Below are 10,000 nucleotides of genomic sequence, written 5' to 3' on the forward strand. Positions count from 1 at the left end.
TATCAACTGGCAGTTCGACAGTTTTCCAAGGATTAGTGATTGTTGGAAGATCACTTAACTTTAAAAGTTTGATACTGAGCTCTGGTGGGCTGCTATTGCCAGTCTGTGCTGATCCATTTTTCACTACCTTTATTACTGTCTCTGAAAAAGAAGATAGTAGTTCTTTTTAAATCATTTGCATGTGACAATTAATCAGCTTATTACCTAAATGAAATCAAAAGATAAGACAGATAAAGAAAAAAGAGCAAATTATGGTTACAGCTGACATATCAAGGGAATGAAGATTCACAACTTCAATTACATGTAATTGTGACTTTAAAAAAAACCGCAGGAAATTTATTTCATCTAAGGATCCAGTATGACTTACATTATTGACTCTACAAAGTGAGTTTAAAACTCACGTTTAACATAAAATTACACACACCTCTCTCCAAAGAATTTTGTTCAGAAACGTCAAAGGAATCATACATGTGCTCTTCCTTCCTGGCCTTTTTCACAATTTTGTCTTCATGCAATTTGTCTGTGATGCAGTCATCATCTTTCAACCACTCTCTCAGAAGCTCTCGGTAGTGTTCTTCAAGATTGGCATCCATACTTTGGACTATAAGATCATCTATGACTTCCCCATAGCAGGTCCCTCCAATACGCACAAAGGTGTCTTTGATGATGTTCCAGTACAAACTGAAAGTTGGATCATCAACTGAAACATTAGCAGCATGACTGAAAACTCTGTCCCTGAAAAACTTGATGCGAGTGATGTCAGCTTCTGGAGAGGTGTCTGATCCTTGAGGAAGTTTATTACAGCCAGAGGCAGTGTGAGTCAGACCAAAGATATTCCTCAGAAGAAGTAGCAGTAGGGAGCTGTCAAAGTTCCCTGAGGAAACTGACCATTTGATGACAGAATCCAGTTTCCCCCACTGGGAGGTACTCAGGACCCTCTTCTTTAGAAGTGTTTGTAATTTGGCACGGTTTGTGGGATTTGTCAGAGCTACATAAAGGTTTTCTGGTGGACATACCCTGTCAAAGATCTTCCTTAGCACATCTGATCCCACTTTAACTAGAAGGCGACACAGCTGAGCATAGTTAGAGGTTCCTTTAGTAGAAGGATTTGATGGAGTAGCAGAGGCCATAATGACATGTCTTCTGTAAAGAAAAACACACACAAAAGTCTTTTTTTGAACTTACCGGTGCCAAAATGTCCTTCCACATACTTAACATCAAATTTATTATCACCTGACACATTTATACAACAAGTTTTGTGTCTTCCTTTTTAACCCTTCAACCCCTAAGACTGATTGGCTTTTAATTTCTCCTCACAGTATCACTCATGAATCAACTGTAGAGGTCACAAGAATAAAGAACATGATCATCAATTTAAGAAGTTCCTGATTGTCAAACAAATTCTCCTTGTCAGTATCATAAGGAATGTAAAGAGAACAGTGTGGAGAATATGAATACCAATGTCTTAGGGTGTTAAGGGTTAAAAAGGCAGATGGGGCAGGGGGAACACACACAATTCTGTAAAACCCTCACAGTAATGTACAAATCTCAAGAAAATGCACTGTTCTTCTATGCATTACATCTGTTTCGATTTTCCTTAAAAAAACACATGCTACTTTTCATTTCAATTAGAATCTTTTTATCCATTTAAGATTATTTCTTATCCAAAAACTTCTCTTGAGTGATCAAACTAATAAAACAGCTTTCATTTGTCAAAATGACAAAAAGGTGTCCTTTCTGGCTCTCAGCCATATGTACATGTCAGTCATATATTTACCAGTTTTGCAATACTTATAGCACTTAATAACAAAGGCACAAGAGTTGCCCATTTTTTTCAACCGTGCACGCAGAAAAATTGTATATATGCATCAGAGCATATGAAATTTGTCTGCTCAGTTAACATATACACAAGCAATACTGTAATTCCAAGCATTTTTAGTTTTTTATTTACTCTTCTGTGAAGAGAAATTAATAAATTACCATGGCCATGATGAAAATAAGTTTCCATGTTTTTCTCCACAAGGTTTGTCTCTAACATCCCACAAAATTTCAGAAAATTTTTTAAGTACCCTGTGAGATTAGAGGTACTGTCATTGGTAGTAAAAAAAACTCTGTACTTGAGCCTAGTGGCCTCCCTTGCAGGAAGTTGTCCCTGTTTCCTAACCATAAAGCCACAAGGATAATAACAACTCTCCCGTGGATAGGATACTAGTCCATCAAAGGGTTCCCCCCTGCATTTCATGAAGCTTCCTTGACAATTCACCAGTACCCATTTATACTCCTGGGTGGAGAGAGGCATGGGGAGAGTAGAGTGTCCTGCTCAAGAACAAAACACATTTGTACTGTTGCACTTATGTCCTCTCATTGCAGATATGTCCTCTGACGTAATGTGATAGAGTGGCCAATCATATCCTGTGATCTATCGAGCGACACGCGGCTTAGGACTGGTTAAGAGACTCCGTTGTAGTTATGTCTTCAAGCAAAAGTACTTATTCGAGGGGGTCGGGATAAGTGGAAAATTTGACCAGTATTTTCCGGTAACTGATCTCAGGAAAACATGCTGTTCGCATGATCACTGCGAACCGGATCATTGGCCTCTCACATTATTTTCTTTGAAGTTCTATCGTTCCTTCGTTGGCGCCGTGTGATCGCATCGTTGTTATAGCCTAAACGTGGAAGAATAACTCGCTACGTAAATAACAAAGCGACTTTCGACCAAAAGATGCGTTATTGTTCACGCTTTATTTGCAGTCTTGCTTTATTTACTGTCCTCATTGTTCGACTTGCGACTCCATTGACAACATTTTACACACAAGCTAAGACAAAAGCACAATGTGGCGTCATATCACAATTGTTTTATTTTGTTTAATAGCTGAAGATCATAGATTATGGTTCGTCGGCATGAAATTATATATTTTTGACGCTTCGCTGATCTGCTGGAGGTGAGATCGACTGAGAGGTCAAAGTTGTGATGATTTGTCTGCGTCGCGTCACGAAGTCTTCCTTGAATCACAGAAGTTTGGCCTTTGGTTGTTTATTTTAAATATTGTAGGTTTTTGCTGTATCGCACTAAGCCCTCCGTAAAAATTTGAAGTAGTAGATTGTGATGTGATTTTATTGCGGTCCCGCTGATTTTAGCAGTTCTTTTTTTAGTACTGTTTCTAGATCATTGTTGGATTTATTGCACGTTTGGGTGGATTTGTCATAATTTACACCGTTTATGACAAATTCACACAATGATCCAATCGAAAATCGGGGTAAAGTTGGCTATGGCAAGTCAGTAGGATATATTCCACCTAAAGAATGAATTTCACAGAATTTACCCCGTTTTTCTAGAATTCGCTGACCAAATGGAAAATCTGAGTAAAGATGGCATATGGGAACTTAGCGTGTTGGCCACTTGCGGATGAATTCGTAGAATTTATCCCGTTTTTCTAGAATTCGTTGAAAAAAAATGGAAAATCGGGTTAAAGATTGGATATGGTAACCTGGGATCCTTTTTATTTGGAGGATGAATTCTCAGATTTTACCTCGTTTTTTGCCAAATTCACTGAAAAAAAAATGGAAATTCGGGGTAAAGATAGCATATGGGAACTTCGGGTATTATTCACTTGTAACATGAATGCTCAGAATTTACCCCGTTTTTCTCGAATTCACTGATCAAATGGTAAATCGGGGTAAAGATGGCATATGGGAACTTAACGTGTTAGCCACTTGCCGATGAATTCGCAGAATTAATCCCGTTTCTTTAGAATTCATTGAAAAAAAATGGAGAATCGGGTTGAAGATTGAATATGGCAACTTGGGATCTATTCAATTTGGATGATGCATTCTTATATTTTACCCTGTTTTTCTAGAATTTGTTGAAAAAAATGGAAAATCGGGGTAAATATTTTTTTTTAAAATCTGACTGTCACAATATTTTTATTTATTTTTTATAAATTTTTTAATTTATTTTTTAATACAAAAACAACTATATTACTTTAATTACAGCTATATTACTTATATCACGGCTACAGAAAATAACTTACAGTACAGTTACATCTATAGCTACATTACTTACGTTTTTTGTTTTTTACAAATACGTACGTTACAGTGCAATACAATATTTAAAACAATACTGGTTGAAGAGCGACTAAACAAATAACTATATATTAAAAGAAAAGAAAAGAAAAAACAAAACAAAAAAGCGTTTACAGCCAGAGTGCACTACTCACAATTTATAGAAAAGAAGGTAGTTTAAAAGAAAACAAAAAAGTGCAGGAAAAAAGGATACAAACATCAAATTATATGTAAACAGAATTAAAGAAAACACTAAGTTAATGCGTGTTGTGCTTGTTTTAAGCATGGTTTTTCTTACAATAATGATTTATGCATTATAATGTGAGAAGAAGAGGGGGAAGTTTTTATTTCCGGAGAGATGTTGCGCCTTCTGCATATCCATACAAAATATCTAGTGACCACAAAAAGGAAGTTTAGTTTCTTGTTTTTGTGTGGCTTAAGCCCAAGTACTATAAATGGCGATAGATTGAAAATTTCTGCGAAAGGTTCTCCAAGGTTAATTATCCATTGTTTAAGACCTTGCCAGAAACGGTTAGATATATCACAAGTCCAAAATAGGTGGATGAGAGCCTCTTTCTCACTTTTACAAAAAGTGCACTGCTCATTGTCCCTAAGGTTTACCTTGGTAAGAAAAGTGTTGGTGGCTAGTCTTCTGTGCAGTAGCTTAAATTGAAAAACAATCAATTTTGTGATTTTTGTGCACAGAAAAGGAGTTCTGTAAACTGCCTTCCAGTCGACATTATCTGGTGTTTCGAGCATGCATTCTGTTGCTCGTCAGAATTTTCTATGTTAGTCTTTTTGGTTTTGTCGTCTTTAGGAAGGTGTCGAAGGTAGTTTCGTATGCAGTATTACAGCTGTTGAAGTTAGCTTCATTGCTTTTTTGTAAGGCCTTAACAGCTGATAAGATGCCTTGAAAAGTAAGGAAGTTTGTTTTAATGTCGTAAAGCTCTTTAAAATCAGAGAAAGATAGGAAACTATTCGCATCATTCATCAAATGGCCCACTGTTTTAACTCCCTTTACAGACCATGAACGATAGTATACAGGTTTGTTACCGACACGTATAAGAGAGTTATGCCATAGACTTTGCGCCTTTAGCTGATCAATGGAGGAGAAATTAGTTTCAAGTGAGATTTCTGACCAGATGTGGAGTATTTCTGAAGTAAAGGCCTCTGCAGTTTTTATAGTTATTAACAGATCTTGTTTATTAAGGTTGGTACGAAAAAATTCGACACCACCTAGATTTTGTAATTCATAGTCAAACAAAAGTTTCCATTTTCCTTGATTTTCCGGATCTAGATATTTTTTTACCCAACTTGATTTAAGAGCTTTGTTGAAAATTTTTGATATCAATCATCCTTAACCCTCCGTTCTCGTAGTCGTTGATCATTATGTTGTGCTTTACCTTGTCTCCCTTGCCATCCCATACAAAATTGAAGAACATATTATTTATTTCTGTTAGAGCGCTGTGGTTGGACGGCAGAGGGGACAGGATGTAAACCAGTTGAGAGGCAATAAGGCTTTCTAAAACTGTAATTTTTCCTAATAAGGTTAAACGGCGCAGTTCCCAGCAGCTTAAGCTGTTTCTGATTTTGGTTAGTTTTTCGTTGTAATTAGCTTCTATAGTGGTTTTGGGGTTGGTGGAGAGCCATACGCCTAGAGCCTTAACCTTATCTTTTACCTATTTAAAATCTTTGTCGGGTCTGAGATGTGTTTCGTTTCGAATATTCGCACCGATCCACAAAGCTTCAGTTTTCTTGCTATTTAATCGGAGACCAGAAATCTCGCTGAAAAAGTCTAATATTTGTAAGGAGGTTGTTAGAGAGGCGGGCGATCGATCTAAAATAAGGGTAGTATCATCCGCGTATTGACTGATTTTTACTTCTTGTTCGTTTATTTTTATGCCCTTAATGTTTTTATTTTGCCGTATTGTTTCGGCTAGTATTTCTACACAGAGAATAAAGAGATACGGAGAGAGAGGGCAGCCTTGCCTTACCCCCCTTTCAAGTTTGAAGAAGTTGCTAGACCAACCGTTGTTAAGAATGTAGCTCTCTGTGTTATGGTAAAAGAGCTTCCAGTTGATAGCAGATTGCCAAAAATTGTAACACTGTAAAGTTTTTGGAAGAAAAGACCATTCTACCGTGTCGAAGGCCTTTTCAAAGTCGAGAAAAAGTAGAAGTCCTGGAATGAATCACAAATCGGGGTAAAGATAGCGTATTGGTACTTCAGCTATTATCCACTTGTAGTATGAATGCTCAGAATTTACCTCGTTTTTCTAAAATTCACCGATCAAATGGAAAATCGGGGTGAATATGGCATATGGGAACTGAGGGTATTAGCCACTTGGGGGACGAATTCTTAAAATTCATACCGTTTTTCTGGAATTCATTGAAAAAAAAAAATGGAAAATCGGGTTAAAGATTGGATTTGGCACCCTGGGATCAATTCCACTTGAAGGAAGAATTCTCAGAATTTACCCCGCTTTTCTAGAATTCACTAAGAACATAAACTTCTTTTAAAATTTGTAATTTTTTCTATCTTTCATTTTTAACTAAGACTAGCGAGCCGCACAAAGAAACACTTTTTGTAGTTGTAAGCTTCTCGTTTATTTCGGACGCGTTTCGTCTCTAATTGAGACTTCATTGGGGAATAACTACAATTAAAGAGGAAGAATATATTTTATAGCATGTTGTTGTGCCTAAGTTTTGAATTTCTATGGACGTTAATAATAACTGAAAGCGGGTGTTATAAAAAACTCCTAATTACAATTAAGTTATTGCGTATCGCTTTATTTTGGGGGGGCTAACGATTAGCGCTAATCGTAGAATTTCACCGCTGAAAAAAGTCATGGAAAATAGGGGTAAAGATGGCATATGGGAACTTAGGGTATTATCCAGTTGTAGCGTGAATTCTCAGAATGTACCCCGTTTTTCTAGAATTTACTGAAAAAAAAAATGGAAAATCGGGTAAAGATAGGATATGGCAAGTCAGTAGGATAAACATGATAAATTCCAATTGGTGGAAGCATTTTCAGAATGTGCCCCGTTTTTCTATAATTCATCCAAAAAAAATGGAAAATCGGGGTAAAGTAGATTAGATGTGGCAGGTTAATAGAATGTATTCCACTTGGAGGATGAGTTACTAGAATTCACCCCGTTTTTCTATAATTCCTTGAAAAAAAAATTGCAAAACCAGAGTAAAGATGGCATAAGGGAACTACGGGAATTATCCGCTATTAGCATAAATTCAGAGTTTACCCCGTTTTTGTATAATTAATTCATTAAAAAAAAAGGAAAATCAGGGAAGATTTGACAAGACAACGTACAGGTTGCATTCCACTTGCGGGATGAACTCTAACAATTTACCCTTGTTCTCTAGAATTCACTAAAAAAAATGGAAAATCGGAGCAAAGATGGCATTTGGGAAGTTGTAGCATGGATTCTCAGAGTTTACCCTCTTTTTCTTGAATTAATTCATTAAAAAAGGAAAATCGGGGTCAAGATAAGATATGACAACTTAGGATATACTCCACTTACGCTATAAATTCTTATAACTTACCCCGTTTTTCTGGAATTCATTGAAATAAAAATAGAAGACCGGGTTGAAGATTGGATATGGAAACTTAAAATGTATTCCACTTACGGGAAGAATTCTCAGAACTAAGCCCCTTTTTCTGGAATTAATTAGAAAAAAAAATGGAAAATTAGGGATGTCCCGAGTTATAATTTATTTCAGTTTAAAGATGAATGGACACAATTTAGCCCTTTTTCAGAATTCATTGAAAAATTAATTCGGCACGTTAGAATACATTCTTTTATGAGATGAATTGTTTTTTTAGAATTCTCTGAAAATAACGGAAAATCGGGTAAAGATTACACATAACAAGTTGGGATATGTTTCACTTGTAGGATGAATTGTCCTTTTTTACCCCATTGTGTACAGAATTCTTGGGAAAAAAGCAAAAAACCGGGACAAAGATTGAATGTGACATGTTAGGATGTATTCCACTTAAAGGATGAATACTCACACGGCAAAAAAACATGCGTTCACTGTTAATTTTCCGAAATGGTGAATGACTGAGAAATTCAACATTAAACTGACGTTTTCTGATATCGGAAAACGTGCGGCAAATTCATTGTTCACCCTCAGTAAAACTCGGGAAAAACACGAAGTTCATCGCAAGTTATCCAGCACCAGGAAAATACCAATGAATAGCCTGTTCACCTGAACGTTTTTCTATAGTTTTCCCGTGCGCGCGAACAAGGCATTTTCCAAGCGTTTTCCCACAGAATAACTAACGGTGAATGCCATGAAAACATGATGTTTGTCGATTGTTTTCCTGCTCCACGAAAACGCTAGTGTCTAGCTTGTTTTCCTGAACGTTATTCTATAATTTTCCCAAGCGCGCGAACGTTGCATTTGTCGAGCGTTTTCCTGCAGAATTGCAAACGGTAAATGCCAAAAAAACAAGAAAATCGTCGATTGTTTTCCTACTCCACGAAAACGCCACTGATAGCTTGTTTTCCAGAACGTTTTTCTATAGTTTTCCCGCGTGCGCGATTGCTGCATTTTCCAAGCGTACTCCCAGATAATTACTAATAGCATGAAAACATGATCTTTGTCGATTTTTTTTCCTGCTCCATGGAAACGCTAATGTATGGCTTGTTCAACCGAAAGTTTTTCTCTACTTTTCCCGAGTACGCGAACGATACTGTTCTCACAGAATTACTAACGACCGTGATTAAGAAATGAAGATGTGCTGTTCGTCTCTTGTTTCCCTGCTCTATGGAAACACTTGTGAACAGCTTGCATTGTTTTCCTGTAGCTTTTTGTAGTTTAATTAAGCTTATTGAGCCATTTGAGTGGATTGGATCATTTCAGGCAGTTGGGTCACTTGCACTGATTAGGTCATTTTCGCTGATGGCCACATGTTAGGTTCTGCTGTTTCAGAAAGTAAATGTTATTTAAAATTATTGGGTCATCTGAAACAGTTAGGTCACTGGAACCAATTTGGTCCTTTGAGGCAATTCTGTTATTTGGGCCAGTTGGATCATTTGAGGCAGTTGGCTTTAATTGGCTGATTGGGTCATTAGGGGCAGTTGGGTCACTAGAACTGGTTGAGTCATTTGAGGCAATTCAGTCATCTGAACCAGTTGGTTCATTTAAGGCAGTTGGCTATTATTGACTGATCGGGTCATTTAAGGCAATTCAATCATTTGAGCTGGTTGGGTAGTTTAAGGCAATTCAGTCATTTGAGCTGCTTGGGTCATTTGAGGCAATTTAGTTATTTGAGCTGGTTGAGTCATTTGAGGCAATTCAGACATTTGAGCTGGTTGGGTCACTTGAGGCAATTCAGTCATTTGAGCCAGTTGGGTCATTTGAGGCAATTGTGGTATTTGAGCTGGTTGGATCATCTGGGGCAATTCAGTGATTTGAGCTGCTTGGATCATTTGAGGCAATTCGGCCATTTTAGCTGGTTGAGTCATTTGAGGCAATTCAGTCATTTGAGCTGCTTGGGTCATTTTAGGCAATTTTGTCATTTGAGCTGGTTGAGTCACTTGAGGCGATTCAGTCATTTGAGCTGGTTGAGTCATTTGAGGCAATTCAGTCATTTGAGCTGCTTGGGTCATTTGAGGCAATTCAGTCACTGGAGCTGGTTGGATCATTTGAGGCAATGGTGGCATTTGAGCTGGTTGGATCATTTGGGGCAATTCAGTCATTTGAGCTGCCTGGATCATTTGAGGCAATTCAGTCACTTTAGCTGTTTAAGTCATTTGAGGCAATTCAGTCATTTGAGCTGCTTGGGTCATTTAAGGCAATTTAGTCATTTGAGCTGGTTTAGTCACTTGAGACGATTCAGTCATTAGAGCCAATTGGGTCATTTGAGGCAATTGTGGCATTTGAGCTAGTTGGGTCATTTGAGGCAATTCAGTCATTTGA

The 10,000-nt window shown here is 37.3% G+C and overlaps 1 protein-coding gene and 1 pseudogene across 2 annotated transcripts in view; one reads left to right on the plus strand and one right to left on the minus strand.

The window, feature by feature from the left end:
* LOC149043492 (uncharacterized) overlaps positions 1-10,000 on the minus strand; it is a 26,113-nt pseudogene that overhangs the window by 6,188 nt on the left and 9,925 nt on the right. The window contains exons 2-3 of the transcript XR_016187882.1: positions 425-1,143; positions 1-141 (exon numbers count right to left, since the gene is read on the minus strand). The exon at positions 1-141 is cut by the window's left edge and continues 516 nt beyond it. The product of XR_016187882.1 is annotated as an uncharacterized LOC149043492 (transcript). The remainder of the gene's footprint in view (positions 142-424; positions 1,144-10,000) is intronic.
* LOC149043493 (uncharacterized) overlaps positions 5,089-10,000 on the plus strand; it is a 7,169-nt gene continuing 2,257 nt past the window's right edge. The window contains exon 1 of the mRNA XM_089210053.1: positions 5,089-5,106. Within this exon, the coding sequence (XP_089066179.1) occupies positions 5,089-5,106 (18 nt within the window). The remainder of the gene's footprint in view (positions 5,107-10,000) is intronic.

This window comes from Pocillopora damicornis, chromosome 6 (assembly GCF_964200805.1).
Source record: "Pocillopora damicornis chromosome 6, jaPocDami1.2, whole genome shotgun sequence".
Classification (NCBI taxonomy): Eukaryota; Metazoa; Cnidaria; class Anthozoa; order Scleractinia; family Pocilloporidae; genus Pocillopora; species Pocillopora damicornis.